The sequence below is a fragment of the Aaosphaeria arxii genome, assembly GCF_010015735.1.
Source record: "Aaosphaeria arxii CBS 175.79 unplaced genomic scaffold BU24scaffold_4, whole genome shotgun sequence".
In the NCBI taxonomy this organism is placed as follows: domain Eukaryota; kingdom Fungi; phylum Ascomycota; class Dothideomycetes; order Pleosporales; genus Aaosphaeria; species Aaosphaeria arxii.
The window spans coordinates 953934-980012 of NW_022983477.1; the positions used below are offsets into that span (position 1 = coordinate 953934).

Below are 26079 nucleotides of genomic sequence, written 5' to 3' on the forward strand. Positions count from 1 at the left end.
TAACATGTACTGTTTTGAAGCGTTACTTTTTTGGATATAAACGATAGATTGCATTGCTGGGAATTTTTTGGTTTGCCGCAAAAGAGAGATACCATTGGATACTATCCTTACTGGAGTTTTTGTTTTCGCTGTTGGTTGCATGCAATCTGCCTCGACTTATATATACGGTTTTGGACAAAAATATTCAATCATACGTGTTGTACTGTTCAACTATTCAATCTTCACACTTTCGAATAATGGTGCATCGTGATTGTGACCTTGATTTCTTTTTTCAGTGTGCTAGGAAGGGACACAGCACCTTCTGCAAGACGAATGTAGGCCCAGGTGAGTACGTTTTTGTCTCCTCTATGTGCTCATCTCGATTCCAAGAGGATTCATGAAAGCACAGCAGGTGGTCACCCGTCTCACAAAGATTCTTGCTTATAGGGCGCCTCGATAGTAGCGTAGTAGGCGACCTGAGACCATCACAAGCAATTACTCACGATTGGTGAAAAGAAGCTAGGATAGTTCATCTGTATCATCAATTCAATTCCATAGCAGGCTGACAATCTATCCACAAGCTTGCAGTGACGTCTCCCCCATAGACATAAGCCCAGAGTGATCTCATTCGATCCAGCTACAGCGTACCACGATAGCCTTTTCCTACAATACCCCAATACACTCTCCGACGTCTACATCAGCGCTCAAACACACTCTCGACGCGCACGATCACAACGTCTTCGGGAGCTCACCGACAGGCTCCATCATGTGCTGATCCACCACCATGCGAAGCCACTCAGGCAAGTCCTCGCCGTTACCGTGCTCCAGCTCGATGTAGTTTGTGTCCTCCTGGCGGGTGATGTACGTGTAACTGATGGACGGTTCGAGAAGGCTGCGGAAGAAATCGCCGGAGGAGACGGGATGAAGGCGGTGGGGGTGATCGTCCCAGGAGTCTAGGGAGGAGGGATAGTCGGCGAGGGAGTGTTCGTATGATTCATCGTCGTAGTCCCCCTCCTCCTCCTCCTCCTCCTCCTCCTCCTCCTCCTCCTCCTCGTCGTTGTTGTTGTTGTTGCTATTTGGGGATTCGTGGGCGTGTTCGTGGGCGTTTTCTTCGTCGGAGTCGTCGTTGTCGGAGTCGTCCAAAGGCTCGTCGTGATCATTGTCGTCTGCTATGATCTCGCCGGCGTTATCATCATCTTGCTGTGGTGGTGGAAAGGGAGCCCTGAGCCAAAACACATCTTCTTCCGCGTAAGGCCGCTCCGCGAGAATCTTCGCGAATGACATTCTATGAGAGAGCCCGCAGAGGTTGCATAGGTACAGGCTCTGCAGGGTCATTTCATCCAGCATGAACCCGAACACATCAGACCACGCTCCCACAGTGAGAATGAAATCTTCCAGACGAAGATCCCGGACCGTACGCTTGTATGCGCGGAGGAAGCCCACGAGGACGTCAATGGGCGCATTGATGTGCTCCAGTCTCAGCGTCCGGAGCATCGGGAGGATGTCGAGGGTGCGTGGTAATTCGAGAAGTAGGCTCTCACAGGCCTCGGAATGGTCGAGTAGCAGACCGAGTTCCGTCAGCCTCGTTGCGGCCTTCAGAATGCGAATGAGCTCTGGCGCAGATGATGGATTGGATTCTGGGGAGGTCTCAGTTTCTTGTTTGCGAGGGAGATGGTGGGTGTGTCGGAACTCACCCGCGCGTGAACGGCTTCCAACCCGGAGCTGTAGGTTTAAGACATCCAGACCCTTAAGAAGTTCTGGCCTCCTCGAGATTTCGTCAAGGACAGCCGGTGAGACTGGGCAGCACAGCTTGTAGTAGTCTATCAGAGCGAATCTTTTCATTTGGATCCTCTCTGCAACGATGACAGACAGAATCGACTGCAATAGTCTCGTCCAACACCGACGGAACAGAGGCATATCCTCCGGCAACACAATATCAAGCTCAGGCAGACCGATTTCGAAATCCTCGAGTTTAGGAAGTAGCTGCACGCCTTGGCGAAACAGCGTCTCGAAGCGCCCCTGCTCAATAAAGCGCATGATGGGATGGTGAAGGCCTGTGTCACCATACTCTTCGTACTGATCAACACTGTCTCGCACAATTCTCTCCACATGGATATGTATCTTTCGTACATAGAGACGGAACGTGTCGTGTTGGATGACGCGCATCAGTGTGCGAAGTCTATCAGCTTCCACGTTGACGACGATCATGTTGAAGTATGCATTGGCATACTCAAATTGGATCTTGTTGTAGATATCCCTGCAAGTACGGCGTAGGACCCCGATGGTATGTAAATTGTCGGCATAGCAATACCACGCTATTTTGCATAAAACTTCTGCGGGAATCTGCTGCAACGGCGAAGCCATGGTTATTCTGCGCGAAGAAGTGTTGAGGGTGGCTTCTTTTATGAGGTGGAGACGTCTAAGACTACTGTGTTACGTCGTGGATGCACAGCCAGCTTCGCCACTGTTCCACACACACACGAAACAGGAACACTTGCAGATGGCTGACTGTCACGTGAATGGCTGCAGAGTGTAACAGTCGAAGAGGCCGAAGTATAACAAGAAGCTTGACAGAATTGGGGTATTTCTATGATTCTTCTCAGTTGCTTGAAATTGAATTTCGTAATTAGTGAGACGAGGTGTGTGCGGGTAAAAGTGCAGTGCTGTGGTAAAAGAGCTGACCTTCACTGGAAGAGCGTTGGGCATTGGCTTTAGTAGACATCGATACAAGCGAATGACAGACCGCACTGGATTATAAAATAATGTCAACATTTCTAGAATTCTACGACCATCGTTCTACTTAATTGCAACCCTGTCTTGTACGTTTCCCTCGCTCTCTGGGCCATTACCCCCTTGCAAGCAAATGCCAAACAAATCTATGCTGCAGGAGCCTTTGCCTCTGCATCAATTAGTTCGAGATACTGCCCGATCATATCCTTCATCGAATCCTCGAACGTGGTAAACTTCCAGCCAAATGCTCTCTCCGTTTCTTGATAGTCAGCAGCCCACCTCGATGTCGGCAGCGTTCCTCCCAACGGCAACTCTTTGCTCCCCACCCGGTCGGGATAATGTCTCTTCGCAACTTCAATGGAGTCGTCCCACTTCAAACCATCTGGCGACCCCGTGCAGAGAATGTAATCGGTGTTTCCAGGAACAGAAGGGTTGATAGCATCTACGTGCGCTCTTGCTACGTCGGCAACGTCGACGGGGACGTCACTGAGGGGAAACGTCTGCTTTGTGCCGAGCACAGGAGACATCCTCAACGACCAATCGGGATAGCTCTTAACTAGATCTTCTATGCTCTGAGCGCGGTCATCGACTCCAACAACGGCGCCGGGCATGAGCTGTAGGACGTCGAAATGGGGTTTGTACTTTTCTAAGAATTCGCTGATTGCGATGCGAGAAAACGCTTTCGAGTTCCAATATGCTTCCAATCCGTGTGCTACCGAGCGACTCGGATTCGCGTTGATGTCTCTGGCTGTGTAGAGCCGTTCATCGGGTGTAGTGAGCTTTTCGAAGGGGATCATGGATACCATGGAGGACGTGATGATGATTCTCTTGATGGTGGGGACCTTCGTCGCGGAATAGAGGAGAGACGTGCTCATATCAATGGCCGGGTTGATGATGTCGCGTTCGAAGTCGTCGGTCTGTTTCGCAGCGGATCAGCATCTCACTCTGAAAACATCGTCAAGTGCCTGTCAAGCTTCCTAGCTTACCTCGATCGGTAACGGGCTTGCAATGTGCAAAACGTAGGCCACATCAGAAAGAACAGCGTCAAAGACTCCGGGTGCCGTCAAGTCTTTGATGACGGCGAACTCGAGCCTCTCCGCATGTGGAGCAATCTTGACGTGGCTTTTCAATTTCTCAGCTTGCTCAGGCTTGCGTATGACTGCCCGCACGTTGTATCCGGCTTCCAATGCAGTCAGGACTGTTTTGAAGCCGATGAAGCCAGCTGGCCCGGTAATCTTCTCATGCGTTAATGATGGTGATTGTGATTCACCTTGCCCAGTATACGTACCAAAACGACGTCTTTCATTGTGGAGTATTCTGTGATGTAGCGTCTTGGTCTATCTTGGTGTCAATGGGGAGAGTGAATCTATACGTGCTCAACTGTAGGAGGAAGAGATGTAGACAATAGATTGTGTTGATGAAAAAAAGGTCCCTGATTAGTGAAAATTTATAGTTATTTTCGTACATACAGTTCTACGAACCCCTGTAAATCATATCATATATCTATTAGCATGCTTGGAAATGTACAACCAGACATGTACCCCTGGTAGCCAAGACACCCGAGTTCGGTAACGAAATGACTAATTGCAATTCACTGTGAATGTCAGACGGATTTCGAATGTGATTATGAAGGCACGCGTACACCATTTTCCCTTTTGTGTGTGAGATTGTATGAGAGAATATCTGCCTGTTTAGTAGCTTCCAGCGTATGATGTAATAATTCGAGTCTTCGACGATGCACAAATGTGAACGGTCATGTTTGAAAACAGCCTAATGTTTTCGCACTTCAAGGAACAACAGGTACAGCCAACAAATCGAGTTTGACATTGCGAAAACCGCAGAAATGATTTTGCAATTCCGCACAAGCTACCCCTATCGCTCGTACAATCGTACAACGTAATAATTGTTCCTTATTTGTTCGGAACTCCACTCTGTACGGCTGGCATGTATGCAAGTACGGATGGCACGTATGCGAGGTACTGCAGCGACGAAGTAATTCGAGATGACAAAAGCACCAATCATGACGTCACATTGTATCTGCAAAGTAAGCGAGACATGCATCTACACACCAATCAGCACCATCTGACTTGTAGAACTCCTCTATATGTTTTGCTTGCTTGCATGTGCTGAGAGTTCCGTCTTTCGTCCGCGATAACAGAGAACTTGAGAGGAGGTGAATATAATCTTCATACTCACCGATTAGCGTTGGAATAGCAAGGAAAACACCAGGTAGATATTATAAATTGGTCTGAAATGAGTCACTCCCAAAGAATCGACCATTAAGATCCCCAAGTCATACTTGTTAATTAGGCGTCTGGTGACATAGAGAGATGAACAGGTGTTGCTGCTGAGAAATCGAGGGCATTTGAAAGCAACTCCGCGCAAACTGCTGCCTGGGAATGTCAGAACGAGAAACACGATTAGCCATGAGGTAGTATCTATTCTCGTGCGGGATATGCTGGAGCAAGTCCAATGCGTCTGATTCAATTTGATAGGAGGATTGGCTGTGCTATCAGAACGCATATGAGGTGTAGTTACGAGTATAGCAAGCTAAGCTCATTGTAGACAAACTAAGCGCAAAGGTTGGATATGTCCATCATGATTCATGGCATATGAAATCACCTATAATATATGTAGCTATAGGGCTATGTTAAGGCGCGAAAATGGCAGATATCCGGATATTTCGCTCGCCTCACAAATTGAGGAAATTAGCTCTTGCTCACACTGGCTCCAATAGATTGATGATTAGGAGGCGATTCCATGATGGGCAGTTTATGGCCTTTAAGTATATACACAATATTTCATCGGTCTAAAGTATTTCAGCATGCAGTATAGACGCCACTCGAGACAGGGCCTCTAGTCGTCCCTCCGTTATCTTGAAATTGGATGCCCAGCTTGCCCACCGTTTTAGAAAGAAGTTATTCTTGTTCGATATTTGCATAAACAGCCGAATACAGCACTGCTTTGAGTGAACGAGGCAGATATTTTGCATGAGCATGGATAGATGCGCTACTGTTCATCGTGAAATCCAGATACGTAGATCGAGCTAGCCAGATACCATTCTCAGTAGCCAGGCTAGTTCAAATTTGCTATTTCCACAGTCACGTATATTGTTGGGTCACCAAGAGGCCCATTGAAGAAGTTTCATCGGACGAACAGCTGCATCACTAAAGAAGGAAATCACAATTCACACAAGTGGAAGGCCTATACAAACGGTAGTGTGATACTCCGTTGAACTAGTCGTTTCAATCCCATGGAACAACCCGATTGTTGGCGGAATGTCGAGTATACGAGTATTCGAGAATAATAACAGTTCGATTTGGGGACAAGTCCAAACACCGTCAAGCAAGTTGAGGATTCTCGAGTCAAACATCATCAAGCAAGCTGGAGGCTCTCGAGTTCTGAAGCGGACTGGGGAACCTCGAACAGCACGAGACTCTTCCGGCCAGACTTCTGACCGTCTTCATTGATTCGTGGTGTTAAGCGCTCACCTCAGTACCCAATTGCTGGACCAAGATGTGCCACATGCAGGTTGGGCGTGGCCTTGTTCAGTAAATTCAGCTCGTCTTGTGTGTCCTTGCCCAAGCCTGCAGGTCCTCACGGATATTCCATTATTCCATCGAGGCTTTGATCATCGTATGACAGTATATGTTCATCCATCTCTCGCGTATGTTACGTTCGATTCTCCTAGTAGTTTGGCTCGTCATCAGTTGCGGCGCGGGCAGGTAGGCTTGAAGTCTGAAGCGCTATGGCAATTGTGAGTGAAACATCATCTACCTGGCGTGTCAGTGTTGTACTCAGAACTAATGTTTGATAAACCAAGTGACCAACTGGGAGGGATGTGGGTATGTGAGCTCTAGATGGAGGTGATAGGCAAGACATGCCCTGAGCTCTGTCAACACATTTGAAACTGTCATGCTGTAGTCCGGAGTTCAGATTCGGTGGTAGAGCCTTTATGAAGATTCAAAATCCAGTAGGCAACTAAAGTGATGAATCAGCAAACTTCTTCAACCTTTGCATGGCTGCCTAGCATTCTTTCCGATATAGATTGTTGGCGTATATCGAGAAGCTGCAAGAACTGACTTCGAGCCAACCGAGCCAGTGTTGCGCTCAAGAGCGCGGAAGATGAGGGCATTGCAAGCTAACATGAACTATTGCTCGTGTCTGCTGTTGGTTATGCATTTCGCAGAACCGCTCGGTACAATCGATAATTAGTATGGTCATCAGGAAGGATTTCCAGCGCTAAATGAAACCCGACTATATTGGGCGTGAGTGACCTGCTTCGCCACGCTGTCAATGGGAGACCACGTGAACTGTCAATTAAATACTTGATCAGTCTTTTGTGGTTGGACATCATCCCTCTTAAGGGGGTAAGGCCCACTGTGCGTGAAGGAGTTGGTAACTTGGTAAGCTTTGGCGGTGTCGAGAGGCGGGCTTGGAAACGGGTCGACATTGCTGTTAGTTTTGTATCTGTCGACAAGGGATGTAAGAATTGTATTCCAAATGCGTCGAAAAGGTCCACTACAAAAGCTTGTCTCGCAGAGGGACTATATGATCAACGCCGGTATTATTGAAATCTCGCATGGGGAAATGAAATTTTGACAGTGGGCAGGCTGCAAATTTCAAAAGGAACTTCCGGCAAGACCACGATCTTCTCTATGGAGTCAAATGATCTCATAGAATCTTCATGATATTGACTTTGCGAAGTTTGCGACTGCAGAAGACATGACGTGCATTTAAATTACAGAGTGTTAAGATTGTTCTATACTGGACAACTCCGATGCAAAGCCAAAGTATACTTGAGCCAGCATGATCTACCCAAGGAAAACCCCCATTTCCCTACTGCAAATCCAATTATGAGGTCTTGACTCTTGTCAGTTGTATGAAAAAAAAGCACAAAGATGGTAGTCGAAAGATCGGGGATGCAAAACGGTGGGTGCCTATTGGTGGAGAATATTCACGTGATGGTAATTTCTCATGGTTCCACCCAAAATTGGCCGCCACCGCGCTACAAAACAATTAACACTCCTGCGCTTACTGCTTCCTACGACTCCTCCGTGGCACTCGTACATGAGACATGATCCCCCGAAATTATCGAGAATCCCTTGGAATTTCCACTTACTGTGCAGTAGTGTTTGACTTTCCTGCCTCGCCTCTCCCTCTCGCAGCGCTTCTTAACGCCCCCTTGAATTCAATGCCCTCGACCGCGCCCCCAATACTTCGAGTATCGATGGTGGCCTCATCGACTCATTCAGTCGAGATTGGAAGGCGTAAATCGGGTCATTGCCACATTAAGAGTCAATGCAGTACGATAAGTATATAGTGCTTTGTGAGACTACGTCGCACTTTTGCAGCATGACGTCTAGAAGGTCTTACAACGATGTTTCATGTCCAGCCACTAGTGATCGTGTATTGGGCTAGTTGCATCTCGAACACGCGGGATCTAAGACCCATGTATCGAAGCGAATTCCATCAACCTGGGACGAAAGACAACGTGCAAATACAAAATACAATCAAAAAGTCCTCAAGCGAGCTCTCCGTCCCGAAGCTAGCAGCAGCTAGGAATTCTAGCTCTCATACTGGCGGTCTATTCCTCAGTCCTGGCAGGGATCTGGAAGCCTCAATCAGCATCTAGCGTGTGTCTAAGGAAATGACAGATGTGGACATGTTGGCTGGACTCTTGATACCCGCGATCCCTAGTAGTTACCGAGATTGCTGGTAGGGAGATGCACGGATTTGCCATTCCGGACGATTCACCGCCACCATGATAGGAAGCACTATAAAGACCTCACGATGCTCATTGTTGGAAGGGCAAGCTTGAAGCTGACATTCATTTTTACCCACGCTCTTTAGCAAAACGTCATTCATTTTTTGTTTTCATTGTTCCACTTTTGAACTCATCCAATTCCTCTGCTCCATTCCTCTGAACTTACCGTTTACATCACATCATCAATCAAAATGAAGACCGCTACGTTCCTCGCTTTCGCTGCCATCGGCAAGCTCGCAGCTGCCCACGCTACCTTCCAGGAGATGCTCGTCAATGGCAAGTCCCAGGGCTCCACTGGTGTCCGTGGTACCTCTGACCAGAACAACCCCATCCTCTCCACCGCCGCCGACCTCGCCAGCGACATGATGATCTGCAAGGGTGGATCTAAGGTTGCTGGATCAGTCAGCGTTGCCAGCGGTGACAAGCTCACCCTCCAGTGGCACCACAACAACCCCTCTTCCGGTGCCGGTGATGCCGATGAGCCCATTGCTGCTGTAAGTTATCTACTCTCCAGTTCGTGCATGTCTAGGTCGCTAATATATCTTTAGTCCCACAGGGGTCCCATCATCGTTTGGGTTGCTAAGGCTGAGACCGAGGGCAAGGGCAATGCTTGGGTTAAGATCCAGCAGTCCGGCTTGAGCGGTGGCACCTGGGCCGTCGATACCTTCCGTTCCAACGCTGGAAAGATCGATGTGACCGTTCCCGACCTCGCCGCCGGTGACTACCTCATCCGTTCCGAGATCATTGCTCTCCACGAGGGAGACCGTGCTGGCAAGGCCCAGCTCTACAACGGCTGTGGTCAGATCAAGGTCACCTCCAATGGCAAGAAGACCATCACCAACGGTGCCAACATCCAGTCCGTCTACAAGACAGATGATGCCGGCATCCTCTTCAACATCTACGGAGGTGCTTCCTCTTACCCAATCCCCGGCCCTGCCGTCGATGCTGGCTTCGGCACTGGCTCTGCCGCTCCCGCTCCCGCCCCTGTCACCTCTGCTGCCCCCAAGCCTACCACCACCAAGGCCGCTGCTCCCGTCGTTCCTAAGCCAACCACTCTTGCTACTATTGTCAAGACCAGCACCGCTGCTGCTGCCTACCCCACCAAGGGCAGCAGCACTGGCTCCGTCGCCCGCTGGGGACAGTGCGGTGGTATCGGCTACACTGGCGCCACCGCCTGTGTTGCTGGCTCCACCTGCCAGAAGCAGAACGACTGGTACTTCCAGTGCTTGTAAACATCCTCACTCACCCTGAGTGTGGTCAGTTCAAATCAGAGCGTGCGATGTCACGTCTCTTAGCTCACGCCCTGCGGATATGCTCAGACATATGCCGAGGACCTTATGTTCTACTGTAAATATTTAGTGTATAGTTCAAACAAATAGTGGAAACAAAATTCTGCACCTTTAGGGTATGCCGCGTTCGGCCCCTACAACCCCATGATTCTCTGTCATCTCTTGAAATCTTGTGTAATGTTGTCTTGTAGTGATTCCTCGCGTCCCAGCCCCTTGATGCACCAGCTTGGAAATAGACCGAATCTGTTGAAGTAAAGTCAGCAGATAGTCCTCGCTGTAGTGACGACGTGAGAGGTGTGTGTTCACTCTTCCATGAAAGCCTAGCGTACTTCCGTGCGGTATTTAGATGACTTGATCACTGTGCCCTGTGTCAACTGCATACCTGTGCAAGAGGGACAATCGTGATATGGAGGATGATATATAATAAACTACCACGATGCTGATTGATCCAGGACTCTTGTAATTCCAGTCTATCAGAAGAAAAGACTTGAATCACCTTGAGATGCATGACTGTTAGATGATTGGAACAAATACTGGTTCCCTCCTCCGCTGGTGCCTTGCGGTGACTATTGTGCAGGATATGCAAGGCCAGCATGCTAGGCTTTGCAGGTTGGTCGCTCTCCGACTAATGTAGTTGAGTAGCGGGTGGAGAGCAGGTTGAATGTGCAGAATGGAGCTTGATGGTACGAAAGTGCAAAAGTGGCACGGGCCAACCATGCGCCTCAGCCCCATCTCTCCTTGCTAAAATCGGAGTCTCTAGTCCTTTATTGGTTAAATAGTTTTGCACTTTCGTAACCCGTCAACGACTTTTGCACTCTGTCAAATGCATTCATCTGCAAGCACAAGCCCAGTCTTGGTAATCATCAAATAAAACGGAGCATTGCCCGGTCATCTTTTGCACATAGACTCTCGACGCATTTCCTTCTAACAACCCGTGGAACTCATCGTTTGGAGTTCTATGGTATTGAGATCTTACGATCGACCGTGCTCGAATTTTGTATCCCCTTTCTGGTTTGAAGGGTAACGCTCCAGCCCATCATCTTTAGGTGGGCGCATTAAGCAAGTGCATTACCCGTGGACTTGCTGATGCATAGTCTTAGTTGGGTGACTTGATTCTTATTTACAACGACTTACGACTATACGCCATAATGACCAAGGACTGGAATTCCGTTCGCGCGACGATTAAAGAGCTTTCTGTTGACCAGAAGAAAAGCCTTGAAGATGTGAAAGCAATCATGGAGAAGAAACATAAATTCCGAGCTTCGTAAGACTCCTACACGAAAATCATGATTTTTTCTATCGCTGAACATCATCATGCAGAACGAGAGCATATCGGATGAAGCTGAAAGAATGGAAATTCACGAGATATAAGAGGAGAGGTGGACGGGCCATCTCAATAGACGATGACGCACCCACAGGAGATGTAGACAGTGATATGGATAGCGATCTCACAATGACACCTGCAGAACAGATTGAGTCTGTGTTAGACGGGGCCGAGGACTTGATTACCACCATGGATCCTGTCGTCCAAGCCGGCACCATGACGACAAACATTTTGATGGACTTGCTCGAGTGTGTATTAGATGCCGAATCAGAAAAGCTGGAATCGCTTCTCATGAACCGCCCGAATTACGTCAATTTACCCATCGGTCTTCCTTTCGAGGCACTTGGCGGTCGCTTCTTCAACCACCCTGCCATGAGGGAGTGCGTAATTTTACAACATGGCGGCCAGACACTGCTGGATATTGCGTGCGGACTGCCTCCAAGTGCCTGCTTATGGGTTCTTATGGGCCAACAGGCCAAAGGATCTCGACATCCACTCGGAACTGATCTTGCTCTTCACAACGCCATCAAAAACGGGAGAGCGTTTACAGTGAAATCGCTGCTTCAGTACAACTCGAATGTCAATGGATTTCCCGAGACGACCTGGAAGCCTCTAATGCAGGCTGCCTTTTGGAATATGCCTGACATCACCCGCATTCTTTTGGACAAAGGCGCGATAGTGGATGGAACTGCTGCCCCTCTCGATGGGAAGAACTTCAAATCTGCCCTTCAGATGGCCCTGGAGAAGCGAGTTGATGGCTACTTCAATCCAACAGTAAGAGAACGTAGTGCGAGAAATGTGAAGATGCTCCTTGAGGCAGGTGCCCAAATTCATGTTCCGCCCGCTGAGGTCACAAAATCAGATGGATCCAAAGAGGCTCTGACAGCATTTGAAGTTTTTCTGAAGCCTTGGCAACATGACGCCTCCTGGATAAAAAATGTCGATGCACTAGAGTTGGATTGCCTGGAGGCTTTCATTCGTAAAGGTGCTGACCTGCAAACTTCCTTTACCGCCTTTCCTTGCTCGGCCACGGCAAACAATACTTTCGAACATCAGGTGTTATGGCATTCGACACCGAAAATATCAAGACTGTTGGTAGATTTTGCCACACCTATCCCCGGTGCCAATGGCTGCAATCTACTACATGATCTCCTCGGTAGCTGCCCAGAAGCCAAGCGACATCCGGCAGATACATTACGAGATATCGAAGTTCTTCTCAAGAATGGTGCCGATCCGAATTTGGTCGATGCGAATGGCATGACGCCTTTGCGGAATTGCATCGATCACTGCCCAAGTGTAGATGTGGTCGAGCGTCTACAAATCCTTCTTTCTCGGGGCGCCGATCCAGAAGCGAACGACCGCACCGGCATCCAGCCCATAGTCCGCGCTGCACGAACATTCAGCGAGCCCATCCTCTCCAAGATCATGGATGAGATGGTCAAGAAGTTTCGCGGCCGATACCCACAGAACATTAATGGACATTCGACATGGACTCCGGGCTACTTCCCCATGCCAACCAATCCAACCTTTGAGGAAGTGCTCGGATACACGTGCCAAAACGGTCAATTCACTACCGATCTCGACAACATGCTCCCAGTCGACGTACATAGAGTGTTCGGAACCGCTGCTTTCAATCTCGCGAGCACCCGCTTCCTTGACAACATGACGCGGCGCGACAGGAACGACTTCGGTACGCTGACTGCACTCGAGAGAGACCAGATTGACCATGTCGTCGCCTTGCGTCAAACAGGCGGTGTGCCAGATTACAAATTCAACCAAGACTTCGTCATGGCTTTGTTGTCCAACATCACGACTCGGAGAATACCACAGCCAACCACAAACTTTACATCCATGTTCATTAGTGGGCAGCTCCCTATACCGCCTTCTGCGCCGCATACCCCAAATCCTATCGCTTTAACTACAAGTTCCCACCCCCAATCCGCGAATCTATCTCGCCGCCCGTCAGTCGCCAGTAACGATTCCGGTTCATCTCAAGGCTCTATAGTACCCTCCACAACGACCATTCGATGGGTTGATATCGGTAGGGCGTCGAAACCGGGCGACCTCGAAGAGGCAATGAGGAATGTTTTGGATCATGAATGTAAGAGTTGCAACAACGGGCTGAAGTTGACAAAGAAGGAGTTCGAGAAGCACGAAGAGGAGCACCTCCATGCCATTACTTGCTGCGATGTCGAATGTCAGAGGAGGTTTTGTGTTGCGGAGAGGGGGTGAGACAGAGAATATGAGAAGAGCCGTGATGGGAAGTCATGATATTATCATTCCGTCAAGTCCGGAGACGGCTTGTGCTATGAATCATTCTCTCTAGAGAAAACCTATAGTTGATTCTAGCATGCTGATCAGCCGCCAAAGGCTCGAGAAGCAAGCATTGATCTAGCAGAAGTATTCAGAGAACTACCACTCAACTCTGCACAAATTATAATAGCTATATAATTACAATAGTTGTGCTGATAAATAGCAAATATGCATGAGCCTCCACTACAGCCAATATTGTACGATCTTTGATCTTTAAACTTTGGACGCAGCCCTTTACAATGTTTTATGAAGTCGATAAACCGGGGATAAGAATCTCATACTTCATGCACGACTCGCAAAGATGTGTTGATCGTGATAAGATTTTACTTTAGCCTATCCACCTAGGTTCGTGACTTCCCAGTGGCATTGGCATGATATCCCAACCAACATCTAGACCTTCAAGTGTTACGGAATGTCTCAAAGCTACCAGCTCCCCGAAACCAGACTCTCTAGTCTCGAGATATTCGGAAACATCCTCGGGATTTTTGATATCTTGTCTTTCAAATCCTGTCATCCCTTCATAACGGCCCAGCGAGCGGAGATACTTCCCTACACCAGCAAGTGAAACATCAACTCGATATGCGCCTCCCTTAGTAGCTCTCTTGTAAAGCGCAGCAATAGCACCCGTGGCCAGCAAATAACCCGCGCCATGGTCCAAAGCCTGGCATGGAAGAACATGCGCAACCTCGCCTTCACCATAAGCTTTGGCTTCGGCTACGTTGAGTCCAGTGGCAGTCTGTACCAGTGAGTCGAACCCACGATTCCGGGCCCAGGGGCCTGTAGGACCCCATGCAGACATGTTTGCGATGATCAAATTTGGGTTCAATTTTGTCAGTTCCTCTGGTGAGAGTTGTTTCGCTGCGAGACTTCCTGGTCGGTAACCTTGGATGAAAACGTCTGCGGACCTTATCAGATCTAACAGTTTTTCCTTATCCGCTTGTTTGTTGATATCGAGTTGGACAGTTCTTTTCCCTCTGCTCAGATCGCGATCCAGATCAGGTAGGTCGGGGAGGTTGGGAGAAGTGACCCATACCACATCTGCGCCGTGGGCAGCCAGAGTCTTTCCGGCTACCGGAGCTGCGATAACTCTGCTTAATTCCACGACTCGTACCCCCTGTAGACACTTGTGATCTCGTTCCTCTAGAAATGCGGGTGAATATGGAGAACTATCTTTCAATTTCTCGAGCAGTATGGGACAGTCGGATAAAGCTTTTGCTTGTGGCAAAGCGTCCCATTCTTCGAACGACCTCAAGGCAAGAATTACAGCTCCGCTCTGGAAAGCTTCCTTTTCGAGTTCGACAGCTTTCCAGGTTAGCATTTTCCCAGCGACGTCAGATCTCGTCGCATTCTCCTCCAAGCCGAGGATCCGTAGAGCACATGCCCTGTGATCGGGAAAAGAGTCGTGCATGCGAATATATCCATCGGACGTCTTGTGTAATCCGCCTAGCACACCCCATGGAGGACGCGCTGGTTTTCCACATAAGGTGTACAAGCGTTCTGACTTGAATTCTGCACATGAGTGCTTGGTCGATATGCTGACATTCGAAATGGAGGAATTTCTCCGATGGGAGTAAAAGAGAGAAGCTGCTAGCGCTGAGACAGCAATGGAACTTTGGGCGAGTATGTCTACCTTGAATGAAGATGGGAGATATGATCCATCTTCGATTATGTGAACGGAACGGAGGGCAGACTCGGGTAGTTTGAGTGTCCTCCAAATATTTGTCACGGAGTCGATTGTTGTAATTCTATGTTTGCTCATCGTATTCGATATGGATTCGCTCACGAGATGACTGGATAGACAGTAATGGATATATTCAATTTGCGAAATCGGTCATGATAGTCGGATATTTTATGCAATTCACAGCCGATGGATGCCGAGATCCGGATACATGCCTCATTAGCCTGTATTCGCACTTGAGAGCCCGGAAAAGCGGTGTTACCATCAAATATCTGAGATGTTATCTTTGAAGGAGTCCTTGATATCCGAAATGGGATGTGGTCAGTGTGAAGTCGAGTTCATGCTTGGTGGTGATCATCTCTCGAATCCAAGCTTTCCCGGAAGTGCGCCACTGTTTCACTTTCACATGCATATATGTGTGACAACAGGTTGATTCGCTAAGCGACCACATTGAAATGGGTTCAAGATGAGCATTGGAATTGTTGCTACTGTTTCTGGAAACTCATGTATGGGTGAACAAGTTACGAGTACTTCGACATAACGGGCTCGCGTAATCGCGGGTAACGACTACTTGAAGCAACGCATAATCCGCAAACCGATGTTGAAATTAGCCACCCAAGTGAGTGCTAAGCAAAGATACTACCTCGTAACTATAGGTGGTGGAGTAGTAGTAGTGCAGTGATTAGTGTGATCGGGGTGTGTTTGGGAATGATGACGGTTCGCTTCAGAGGGGCGATATTGGTCGACGTAGCTTGTTATGGTGCGTGTGCTTTAGCGCCCAATCCCCCCAACCAACCTCATTCTCCGTCACCGACGACCGACCTTGCACCGCACACCAAAACACAACCACTCCTTCCACACGCTCTGTGCTCCTCCTGCACATCCATTCCTTCGGTGGCCACATTTTACAGGTCCTCGCCGGGCCGACAAGAGATATCAGAACCACACCGCACTTGGTCGCACACTCGCCAAAATGTCCTACTTCTCTAATCTCCTCACGACGACAACGTCACGCTACAATAACCTTCGCCGGAACCTACTCAACGACGATGCCGACGGCGACACAGAAGACGAGTCCCACATCTCCCGCACACTTCGCGCATACTACACAGAAAAAGGTCGCCCATTCCCGCAATGGCTGCCTCCGGATCCCACTACTCCATCTTCCGCTCCACAGCAATTCGTTTCGTCGTCTGGAAGGAACCCGTCACAACAATCGATGGGCCGCGGGGGTGGATTGAGTGATCTGTGGGATGCGCCGTCTCCTAATCAGCAACAACAGGAGCCTGCCTCTCTGAGAAGAACAGCACAAGGACGAGGTGGAGGAGGCGGCCGTACATTGAGACCCGGCATGTCAGACTCCCTCTCAGCAGAGTCTCAATATTCTGGCAGACCACTTCCAAGCCAGAGGGCTGGTAGCTATCAATCTGTAGGGGGCCAATCCGATCTGCCCTCCCCTCCTCCAAGTGCAGGCTCAGGAACCACAGCGCAGGAGCGACTCAAGGCGAGGCTATGGGGTTCAGCAAGGTCAACGAGCCCGTCTCAAAGTCAGGCATCGTCACCGAGCACGAGTCCAGCTCCTACCGGACTGCGAAGTCCATTCGATCGCACCAATGGTGGTACACCTGGTGCAAGACCACCGTATCCAGACGACCGAAGACAGCAGCAGACTTCGTATGGCATGCCAAGAATTTCTCCATACCCGTCCAACGATGATCAGTACGGCCCACCATCCTCAGGTTATGGAGGGGCTCCTCAACAACGACCTCCACCAGGTCAAGGCCGCGTTGGCCTACCTAGCGGCCCACGTATGCGCTAAGGATTGCTGGTTCGTCTATTGATTACGGAGTTCGAGGGTGGGATCTCTCACGGTAAATGATTTTATGTTTATTATGCAAGTATGGCGCATACCCAAGGTTTAATTTCCATTGCAAAGTGTTTTAATGCGATTGGACACTAGCATCGAAGACAATGATATTGTTCAATTGTGAATTCCCAGCGCTTCCACTACATGTGATTAAATTGGTGATATGTGACAATTGCCAAGAGTAATGTTATCAGATCAACTGCGCCATACAGCAAGCCAATTGTTAAGTATCTCTTCTACGTACCTACTTAGGCAAGGTAGGCATCTACTGTTGATGTAGGTATACTGTATGGAGTACTGTAAGAAGGGCTTTGACAAATGAGGTGCAAGGAAGGGATGACTCTCGCTAGAGCCGAACGGGGCAAGGTGCACGTTCGCACATGGATGTTTTTCCACTCAGGCTTCAACGTCACACCTCAACTCCATCATTCCCACCTCTACCAACACCAAAGATATATTGTCAAATCATCAAAGAAAGAGATATAAATAGTGGCATAGAAAATTGATGATAGGATCACCACAACTGTGATTACATGTCCATCGTTGTCACAGTGCGCTGTATGTCTGCATACATCTTGCAAGCAGCGAAACCCGTGCAGTTGTCGAAGTTGTTTGGCATGCAATGCAACCTGATGTTCTTTATCCAGCAATATTTTACAACGGTTTAGATATATTTGTTAAGATCGGTAGTGGTGGTCGTGTGTAATGGTTGTGGTTCCATGATGCATGTCTGTGACGATATGTCGAATGTTGCTGTGCATGTCCTTCCCGCCTGTTCTCAGTGATTGCGGATGCATATCGACACATGTGGAAAACTACCTACTAATACGTATAGTATGACTTCGAAGATACACGGTGGATCAATTACTGTAAGGATCGAAAAGGTAAATCCTGATGCTTCTCCTGGGGGAAAGGTTTGGTATATTTGAAGCATTCCCTCACTCTCTCATATTTGGCAAGAATAAGCTCACTAACAGGCAATACAGTCGAATCCAGTTGGAACAACACTGCCATTCTCGAAACCGAACTCAGATTACCTGGGTCACCTTCACCTGCGTGGTTGCGCGGAGCGGCTAGTCCTAATTTCACCACCACGGCCTCACCTTTCGTCGCCGCCATGAGCCATCGAGCTCTCCTACCTTCTGACCTACAGAAGGTAATTTGCAATTAATTGCCCTATATAAATCACAATATTTATAAACCTTCCATCATCAGACTAGGCATGGCGGGCTTAGTGGGTCGGCCTGTAGCATCAATCGAGTCCCAAGATGCGCAGGTTCGAGTCCCAAGTGCGGCACCATGATCCTGCCTAGTTGGGGCAACCAATAAGTCAATAGACTTGCAAAAAATCCCAATCGGGGTTTCAGTTGGGTTCAGCTTGCAGTTGGGGGACTGCCTAGCGAACTTTCTGTTTTGCCATTTTTTTTAAAAGATCAGATGGTTTTTCAGAGATCAGATGGACAGATTGCGAGAGAGCAAGCAAGGAATCAGGCAGGGACCGAAGAAATGGGGATGTAGTTAGTTTTTTTTTGGGCAGTGTTGTTCTGTTGTGTATATATATTTTTGTTTATTATTGATAGAAGTTGAATGCAACCAATACAGATGTAGTACACAATATATGCGCGTGTGCTGTGATAAACGCATAGCCCTATGAACTGACGCGACGCCCCCGCTGCCCCAGCCACAGCCAACGTCATCTGCTGCTGCGAACCATCAACCGGGTAAGGTAGGGTAGGGTGACTAGCACCGCAGCTCCCCACCTCCAACCATCGCCGCGTCCTATGATCTCTGCCTCATATCTCTACATTTATAACCTGCCTTTATAAACCACGGTTGCACTTTGCTTTCGCCAACAATCAATACTTTCACTTCCGCCTCTTGTAGAACCATACGATCGTGTTTACGGCCTGCCTCATCTGCCCGTCGGGCCTTTCTATCACCGTCCCCGCATCATGACATCCCCGGCGTCGCCGCCTAGTCCTCCCTCGCCATCCGCCTCTTTTTATGACCTGAGCGACGATGAGGAGGGGGAATATAATACTATACGACATACAAGCAGTGGGAAGGGTGTGAAGCTACTCTATACGAAGAGCAAGGTACGCCGTCTTTCAACATTCGCCTGGGTGGTGCAGACAGCTGATATGATTACACAAAGGTTTATGTGCATCCCACACCATCCTCGAGAGATAACATACCCGGCTTCATTGCCCTAGTACAGCAGAAGTCTTCAGGGATTTCAAATGACACGCGCCCTACATCCTCTTCTTCCGCACGCAGTACCCAATCGACCTCGCTCCTCCTCGCATGGGTTCCCGAGTCTTCTCTGGGTGACGCATACGATACGTACGTAAAGGTAGACCTTTCCGATTCATCATCACCTCCAAAGCAATCCTACCTTGTCCCTCCTCCTCCTACAACAACCAGCCATGGGGCCACCGCCGGTACGTACGCCTTCGCGGTTCCTGTCAGCGAGATATATTCTTTGTTGGTCCGGCCACCGAGTCTGGGGTGGTGGTTCGGAAGCGTCGCAGTCAACACCCGTGCCGGAGATAGCTTTCCCGCTCTGTTCTTCCACGATAGCGAGTGCCAGTCGACCATAATGCAGAGGAAGAAGTTGGCTCGTGAGAGCTTCGATCCATTCGGGGACGGTGGCGGCATGTTCTGGGGCGGCGACGAGGTTTTGCGGTGGTTGAAGAGATATGTTGCCATAGAGAGATCCGGCGCAGACCCGAGTATATATCTCATCGAGCCTACAGAAGATGACAAGCGCTCTTTTGGCCAGAATGCACCCGGGAAATCGCCCAGGAACTCATCTGATGGTGATAAATCAGGGCAGGCGTCTTCTTCACAGGCGGCAGCGAAGAGAGATGGTGGTATGGACCCGGTGACGAAGGCGCTGAAAGAGGCGAGATGGAGTTTCCTTGAAAAGCTAAGCCAGGTCACTACATTCACAAGGCGAACCGCGCAAGCGGTTGCAGAAAACCCGAAGTTACCTCCCCAGGTCAGGCGCTTGATACAGAATCCTGAAGTACAGACTCTGCAAGACGAGTTTGATAGCGCAAGAATATACCTTGCTCGCTGGGCTATGGGTATCGCAGAACAGAGCGAAAAGGATCGGAATCAAAGGATATGGACCGCGAAAGACGTGCTGGCACTGGAACAAAGCGATGTTGGCGACTTTGAGATCCTAGACATGGAAGCAGATAAGCTTTCGATGAGTGATCGAAGGAAACCCGTGACCTTGGAGGAATGGAAGGGGTTCTTCGACAACCATGGAAGGCTGCACATCACACCGGACGAAGTAAAGGATCGCATCTTCCACGGCGGCCTGGACCCCGAAGACGGTGTGCGCAAAGAGGCCTGGCTATTTCTCCTAGGCGTCTACGATTGGGATAGCAGTGAAGAGGAACGCCACGCTAATCTAAACAGCCGCCGAGACGAATACATCAGACTAAAGGGTGCGTGGTGGGAGCGCATGGTCGACGGATTCCCGACTCTCGAAGCAGAGGAATGGTGGAAAGAGCAAAAGAATAGAATAGGTATGCCTGATGAACATCATGAGTTTCCGTTTACAATCTGGCTGACTTATCCCCATTCTATGGGGTTCGCGCAATAGAGAAAGACGTGCATCGAACAGACCGAACTATTCCCATCTTCATGGGCGAAGACATTCCTCATCCAGACCCAGACTCTCCCTTCGCAGACGTCGGCACCAACGTGCACCTCGAGCAAATGAAAGACATGCTCATAACCTATAACGAATACAACAAAGATCTCGGATACGTTCAAGGCATGAGTGACCTCCTTGCACCCATCTACGCAGTCATGCAAGACGATGCCGTCGCCTTCTGGGGTTTCGTCGGCTTCATGGATCGCATGGAGCGTAACTTCCTGCGCGATCAGTCTGGAATGCGAAAGCAACTCCTCACGCTCGATCACCTAGTCCAGCTCATGGATCCTAAACTTTACCTCCACCTCCAATCCGCAGATTCAACGAACTTCTTCTTCTTCTTCCGCATGCTGCTCGTTTGGTATAAGCGTGAATTTGAGTGGAACGATGTACTGCGCCTGTGGGAGTCTCTGTGGACGGATAATCAGAGTAGTAATTTCCACATATTCATTGCGTTGGCCATTCTGGAGAAACATCGCGATGTCATCATGACACATTTGAAGCACTTCGACGAGGTTCTCAAATATGGTAAGCATTTCATCTATCCTTATCCTCGGTGATAAAACGACCGGATTTTCTGACTTTTCACAACAGTGAACGAACTCTCCGGGACAATGGACCTAGAATCGACGCTCGTCCGGGCCGAATCTCTCTTCCGCCGCTTCCAACGCACCATCGAAACCATAGACAAAAAGGACAACTTCCCTTCTATCCCACAGGCCCGACAGCGGAAATCATCTTCTCCAAACTCAAACGCATCAGGATCACCGGAGGCCTCATCATCATCCTCCGGGGTTGACGGAGGGAAATCGCCCGCTAATTCAACGGAGGGAGGAAAAGCTGATACCAAAGTCATCAGCCCTGAACTGCGATCTTTGCTCAGTAAAGAGGTTGAAAAGTTGGAGAAGGCTGATATTGCGAAACATGGTGGTGCCGGGAAATAATGATCGTAGACAAATCTCCAATTCTGCTGCATGGGTACAGATCTTTTGCGGACCTAGGCTTCTCTTTCGATTCTTGTGTTTGAGAAACGGTACTATTTGTTTTCTACGCATGTACATTTGTTTACAATAGCACAGACATTGCCATTAAGTCTTCGATGGCATTTTGCTTTTTTCACCTGTCATTATTTGGGCGAGATTCGGGATGGGTGGACGGAATGGCGTTGCTGGATTTCGCAAGGCACGCACGGTAACAAGCAAACATGGGCATGATTACATTGAGTCACAAGAGAAACAAATGAACAAACGAATTAATGGATTGACTTCACTCTTGAGAAATTCCAACCCAACCTTCCATTCTGCGATACTGAACTGTATGGTGGTGAATGTACGAGCTAGATGTTGCAAATGTTACTCTGGTGAGACGTGATATGCTTTTCCACTTGCGCGTATAGTGAGGACCGTTGATTGATAGATTCTGAGACTTTGAAAAGGATTCTGCCAACATTGGTGGGTTGCCGATTTGGTCTTTGGTGAGAACTCGATCGGTCGAGGCTCGACTTCGCGATGCAGTTGTGATAAGCTTAGTCTTCCTCTCCTGCCCCGTCTACCTCGTACGGCGACGGGTGCCCAAATTGGTGGCAGGAGCAAGGATGAGCATCATCCCACTGTTCGAAGAACTCCTGAAACCTCTCCTTCGTGACCACCTGAGAAACTGCGTCCTTGTCCACCGCCTGACCTTCTTTTAAAGCGTCGATTTGTGGTAAAAGAGCGGGAGCAAGCCGTAGGTTCGCAAACCCATGCATGGCTTCTACATGCTGCACTGAGAGATCTTTCCTGTCCTGGCGAACAACGAGTACACTTCCTGTTCCCTTGAGCTCGCCGCTCGAAGTGAAAGTTTGGACACTCTTCAAAATGTTCGAGCGGAGGCAGGATCCAGACGCGCAGTGTTTCGGGGCTGTCGGGTCCACCAGCATGTATAGATCGCAGACCGTGTCGTTGCAAGCCCCTGGCATATCACCCTCCATGTAAGGGCATGATGTAAGTACTGCCATTTTCGGATCCCAATCGCAAGGTAGCGCCTTCATCAGAAGTGGGAAGCCAAGTTGTTCTGATAGGGCTGGAGACACAGTTACCTGGAAGATACTGTGGTCTCTTGGGATGGTGACGAGTTCCAAAGGTTCTCGGCGGTTGGATGAGGCGTCACCTTCGCAGTTTATTCGTACCCCTAAGACAGTATCGGCTTGAGTGCTGCGGCTCTTGACAAGAAACCTCGATACCAATGTTTCAAGCTGCAAGTCCAGAGTCGTCGTGGGGAATTCGCCTTTGAAGACTGCATTGCCTGCAAGACGCAGATCGACGGTGTGAAGGTCGCACGCCTCGAAAAGGCTCTCATCGTTCTTGTTGACACTCATGCCAAAGGCAACGACTGGCCCTCTCCACTCAGAGCAACGGTCCCTTTGGATGTGGCGTTTTTCGAAGAGATTATTAATCGATACATTGATTTGACGACCATCAATACTTATGGCGTCCCGCCTTTCAAGCACAATACTATAGAGTTGGCTCGATCGGGTAAGAGTTGGAGCACGAGGCGCATCAGTGATACCGATAGACTTGAACTGTGCTCCGACAGCATCACTTCCTATCAGGTTCGTCTTGATCATGTCCACCGCGCGGTCAAGGAAGTCTCTTCTCTCGAACTCAAGCCAGACGAAACGCGGGTGTTTATCGTCTTCCGGAAATAGGATGCCTCTGTGGAAAGCTGGCCCGGGCCGTTTATCGTCAGAAAAGTCCTTGTATGTCTTGCAGACAAGCTTGTGCTTTGTCCAGCCTGCCTTTTGGCAAGATTCCGAGCAATAACGGCTCGAGAGACATCCACGACAGCGAGTGGACGCTGCATGACTACAGATCTCGCAGCCATAGTGCTGAATTGACATGATGGCGGTTATACGTTTCAATCAAACAACAGGGATATGTGCCACTCTCAACGTAAAGCAATATTGGGGTCAGAAGTGAAGGGGAGATGTACGTGAAATCGAGAAGCAAAATCGTGGAGGAGTGATGGAGGAATTTTCGTTGACGCATTGTTGGCACAAGGCAGATAGGGAGTGGACGCGGTACAACGTCAAGCCAATATCGCTATTGGTCAGAGAGATAAAAGCAAAGTGCTGTGTCTCGTACAAACAAAAAGGAAATCATTGTACGGTGAGTCACGGAGATTTCGGCAGCCTATGAAGTTGAAAGAGTGGATCTTGCGTAACATGTGTAACAATACATAATTTCCCTCGTGTGAAGTCTCATGGGCGTCTGGTATGATCACGTGCATTCACCTATCCACCCACTGTTGGCCTACTGTCAGCTTCAATTATTAACGAAGTTTTAATATTATCAATCAATCACGAAGTACTGACATGAGTGCTCCGCAGCCGGCACAATCTTGAGATATTGGTACAGGGTTTTGATGATGCTGTACTGACGGTGACACCGTACAAGAAGGTGAATGTGCGCCAGCGTGTGAAGGTCACTAGGGCCAACTGTTGCGAAGAGTGAATGGGCTCTCACTCGCCAACCATAAAGCGACCTCACTTAATCGTACTGTTAAGGCAACAACGCACCCACACTTCGATCCCTCGACATTTTGCTCGACACGGTGCTCATCGCCGCTGCTGTTTTCGGATCCGAGTGCTTGTACGCTCGATCGCTGTCCAGCTCATCACGCTTAACACCTCATTACATTGTTAACGGTCCTTGAGCAACACATCCACTGCGTTCTCACCTTCAACGTATCTCAACATCCGTTAACGCAAATTTGATACCGAGCCGCGAAATGGCTCCCGCCGATTTCAAAGGGCCATGGTCTCCCGATTTGATTGGCTTCGCAAAGTCAATCGCCTCTATGCCTGCCAACTTCAAGTCCTCCTTCGACGAAACATGCGACATTTCAGCAAAGACGATCACGAACCAATCACACCTTCATATCTGGGAGAGCGACTCAGATATTGACTCTTTACTCCAACTGACTCAAGTCATCATGAAAGTGCGCAGCTTGTCGAATTATGTCCCAGGTGCGCCTGGAGCGGGTAAGATGGTCCCGGCAGGCATGATCATCATTGCTCAAATAAGCCCTGAACATGACCATTTTCGAAGGATCTGCCAGTTAGTCAAGCATCTCACAAAAGATGACGGACGAGCCCATCTCAACAAGACAATCTACAGCTTTGGGCATATTGCTGTAGTGAAGGGTATCGACAATCTCAAGACACCAAATAAACAGGGAGAATATGACCAGGAGACCAAAGCTCTAATAGACAAGGCCGTCAAGCGCGTGAACATATGCATCGAGCGCACGTTCAAGTTGTGCGCATATGTAGAGAAAAAGATTGTCTGGCACCACGGAGCTATAATCCATTTCCTAAATCACTGGATCTACAGAACGAGTTCAACATTACGCAAGTCTCTCGCGGCTATCACCCTCACATCGACAATATCAGTGGCCGCAAAAGCCATTTCATCTACAACTTTAGGAAAAATGAACCAGGCCGAAGACTTTAAACGCCTTGAGGATTACTGTAAACGCCTGAAGATCTTTGCGGTGTTCCTTGACCCTGCTAGTCAGCTCATCGAGAAGGAAGCGTTGTCAGTTTATACAGCCTACTTTGGATACTACGCCCATATGTACTTCACGCCTTCACTCCTGCGACCTCACCTACACCTTGGGTACGATGCGCTCGTTACATTCGCGTTCCGTCTCCGCTCCGCGTGTGAATCCAAGTACGCTGACCACGCCGTGAAGACAGTGCAGAAGCACCTCCCGGCAAAACGCGCGAAGGCTTGGGCAAACGTCTGTACTAAACCAGCCACATTCACCAAGGACCTTTGCCGGGCCCAAGCAAACGATAAAGCAATCTCCGCCGCGACCCACGTGGCGGATACACCTCTCCTCCCGTTCAAGCCGGGTCCACCATCTTCATTCGCTAGACTCACCATGGGCCCAGCTGCTTCGCTGCTCTCCGGTCACTACATATGCGCACCAGTAGCTTTCAACTTCCAAAACTCTCCCATGCAGATGCGGGCTGCGTCGCCTTCACCCTTCCACATTTGGCTCCCAAAGCCGGGACATGATGAAGCTAAGATAACGCAGCGGATCCAAGGGATCATGATGGGAGTCCTGGATATGGTCCTAAAAGAGAAGGGAATGCCTGTCATTGACCCCAAGAGCGAGGATGCGGAAACCTGGAGTGCGGTGATTAAGGCAGTTGCATGGGCGCTTGATGGCACCAAGGGGAAACTACCGAAGGGGTATGATCATAAGATAGAATCGGTCCGTAAAGCGTTGGCACAAAGCTGGAGCTACAATTACTGGGGCCCGCAGATATGAGGCGTAAGACTGTGGGTGACGGGCTTCGTCATGAGATCAATATAGGGATCGTTACAAGCTTTGTGTTCTTTCCACTTCGTCCGACCTTTTGTTACTATACGCAAGACAAGGCTGTTGCACCTTTTCATGTTGCAGAATTAGGA

General features: G+C 49.1%; 10 protein-coding genes across 10 annotated transcripts in view; 6 read left to right on the forward strand and 4 right to left on the reverse strand.

Annotated features, from left to right (window-relative positions):
- Positions 1 to 283, forward strand: part of BU24DRAFT_408756 (nitrate transporter-like protein) — a gene marked incomplete at both ends in the record, with an annotated part of 2124 nt that extends 1841 nt beyond the window's left edge. Inside the window, one exon of the mRNA XM_033525875.1 lies at positions 276 to 283. Within this exon, the coding sequence (XP_033383887.1) occupies positions 276 to 283 (8 nt within the window). The remainder of the gene's footprint in view (positions 1 to 275) is intronic.
- Positions 284 to 518: 235 nt separating this feature from the next.
- On the reverse strand, positions 519 to 2399 carry BU24DRAFT_450244 (uncharacterized protein). Its single transcript, XM_033531012.1, has 2 exons — positions 1674 to 2399; positions 519 to 1616 (listed from the first exon to the last, which is right to left on the reverse strand). Exons 1-2 carry the CDS (start codon positions 2341 to 2343, stop codon positions 709 to 711), a joined length of 1578 nt encoding a protein of 525 aa, XP_033383888.1. The 5' UTR covers positions 2344 to 2399; the 3' UTR covers positions 519 to 708.
- A 417-nt stretch (positions 2400 to 2816) lies between these two features.
- BU24DRAFT_491783 (putative 3-beta hydroxysteroid dehydrogenase/isomerase) lies at positions 2817 to 4015 on the reverse strand (the record flags this gene model as incomplete). Its single annotated transcript, XM_033533842.1, has 3 exons — positions 2817 to 3626; positions 3696 to 3944; positions 3998 to 4015. 3 exons carry the CDS (start codon positions 4013 to 4015, stop codon positions 2856 to 2858), a joined length of 1038 nt encoding a protein of 345 aa, XP_033383889.1. The 3' UTR covers positions 2817 to 2855.
- Positions 4016 to 8667: 4652 nt separating this feature from the next.
- BU24DRAFT_461795 (carbohydrate-binding module family 1 protein) lies at positions 8668 to 9708 on the forward strand (the record flags this gene model as incomplete). The annotated part of the gene is made up of 2 exons (XM_033531928.1): positions 8668 to 8970; positions 9025 to 9708. The coding sequence occupies 2 exons, from the start codon at positions 8668 to 8670 to the stop codon at positions 9706 to 9708; spliced, it is 987 nt and encodes a 328-aa protein (XP_033383890.1).
- Positions 9709 to 10611: 903 nt separating this feature from the next.
- Positions 10612 to 13526, forward strand: BU24DRAFT_180494 (ankyrin). The gene is made up of 3 exons (XM_033521610.1): positions 10612 to 10811; positions 10866 to 11029; positions 11086 to 13526. The coding sequence occupies exons 2-3, from the start codon at positions 10914 to 10916 to the stop codon at positions 13319 to 13321; spliced, it is 2352 nt and encodes a 783-aa protein (XP_033383891.1). The 5' UTR covers positions 10612 to 10811; positions 10866 to 10913; the 3' UTR covers positions 13322 to 13526.
- On the reverse strand, positions 13371 to 15345 carry BU24DRAFT_441210 (CoA-transferase family III; the record flags this gene model as incomplete). The annotated part of the gene is made up of 2 exons (XM_033530427.1): positions 13371 to 15111; positions 15317 to 15345. 2 exons carry the CDS (start codon positions 15343 to 15345, stop codon positions 13731 to 13733), a joined length of 1410 nt encoding a protein of 469 aa, XP_033383892.1. The 3' UTR covers positions 13371 to 13730.
- Positions 15346 to 15928: 583 nt separating this feature from the next.
- BU24DRAFT_421856 (uncharacterized protein) lies at positions 15929 to 17072 on the forward strand. Its single transcript, XM_033527827.1, has one exon. It carries the CDS (start codon positions 16054 to 16056, stop codon positions 16897 to 16899), a length of 846 nt encoding a protein of 281 aa, XP_033383893.1. The 5' UTR covers positions 15929 to 16053; the 3' UTR covers positions 16900 to 17072.
- A 1617-nt stretch (positions 17073 to 18689) lies between these two features.
- On the forward strand, positions 18690 to 21877 carry BU24DRAFT_421858 (GTPase-activating protein GYP7). The gene is made up of 4 exons (XM_033527828.1): positions 18690 to 19043; positions 19103 to 20486; positions 20564 to 21145; positions 21212 to 21877. The coding sequence occupies exons 1-4, from the start codon at positions 18900 to 18902 to the stop codon at positions 21559 to 21561; spliced, it is 2460 nt and encodes an 819-aa protein (XP_033383894.1). The 5' UTR covers positions 18690 to 18899; the 3' UTR covers positions 21562 to 21877.
- A 48-nt stretch (positions 21878 to 21925) lies between these two features.
- On the reverse strand, positions 21926 to 23611 carry BU24DRAFT_480309 (uncharacterized protein). The gene has a single exon (XM_033533120.1). It carries the CDS (start codon positions 23493 to 23495, stop codon positions 22143 to 22145), a length of 1353 nt encoding a protein of 450 aa, XP_033383895.1. The 5' UTR covers positions 23496 to 23611; the 3' UTR covers positions 21926 to 22142.
- Positions 23612 to 24122: 511 nt separating this feature from the next.
- On the forward strand, positions 24123 to 25936 carry BU24DRAFT_480311 (uncharacterized protein; the record flags this gene model as incomplete). Its single annotated transcript, XM_033533121.1, has 1 exon — positions 24123 to 25936. The coding sequence occupies exon 1, from the start codon at positions 24386 to 24388 to the stop codon at positions 25934 to 25936; it is 1551 nt and encodes a 516-aa protein (XP_033383896.1). The 5' UTR covers positions 24123 to 24385.
- Positions 25937 to 26079: the final 143 nt, after the last annotated feature.

Coding starts and splice junctions, on each gene's coding strand:
- BU24DRAFT_450244 (XM_033531012.1), bottom strand. CDS start 2,343: ATGGCTTCGCCGTTGCAGCAGATTCCCGCAGAAGTTTTATGCAAAATA. Junction 1,617..1,673: donor TGGAAGCCGTTCACGCGCGG/GTGAGTTCCGAC, acceptor AGACCTCCCCAG/AATCCAATCCATCATCTGCG.
- BU24DRAFT_180494 (XM_033521610.1), top strand. CDS start 10,914: ATGACCAAGGACTGGAATTCCGTTCGCGCGACGATTAAAGAGCTTTCT. Junction 11,030..11,085: donor AAACATAAATTCCGAGCTTC/GTAAGACTCCTA, acceptor ATCATCATGCAG/AACGAGAGCATATCGGATGA.
- BU24DRAFT_421856 (XM_033527827.1), top strand. CDS start 16,054: ATGTCCTACTTCTCTAATCTCCTCACGACGACAACGTCACGCTACAAT.
- BU24DRAFT_421858 (XM_033527828.1), top strand. CDS start 18,900: ATGACATCCCCGGCGTCGCCGCCTAGTCCTCCCTCGCCATCCGCCTCT. Junction 19,044..19,102: donor TACTCTATACGAAGAGCAAG/GTACGCCGTCTT, acceptor GATTACACAAAG/GTTTATGTGCATCCCACACC. Junction 20,487..20,563: donor AGAGCAAAAGAATAGAATAG/GTATGCCTGATG, acceptor TTCGCGCAATAG/AGAAAGACGTGCATCGAACA.
- BU24DRAFT_480309 (XM_033533120.1), bottom strand. CDS start 23,495: ATGTCAATTCAGCACTATGGCTGCGAGATCTGTAGTCATGCAGCGTCC.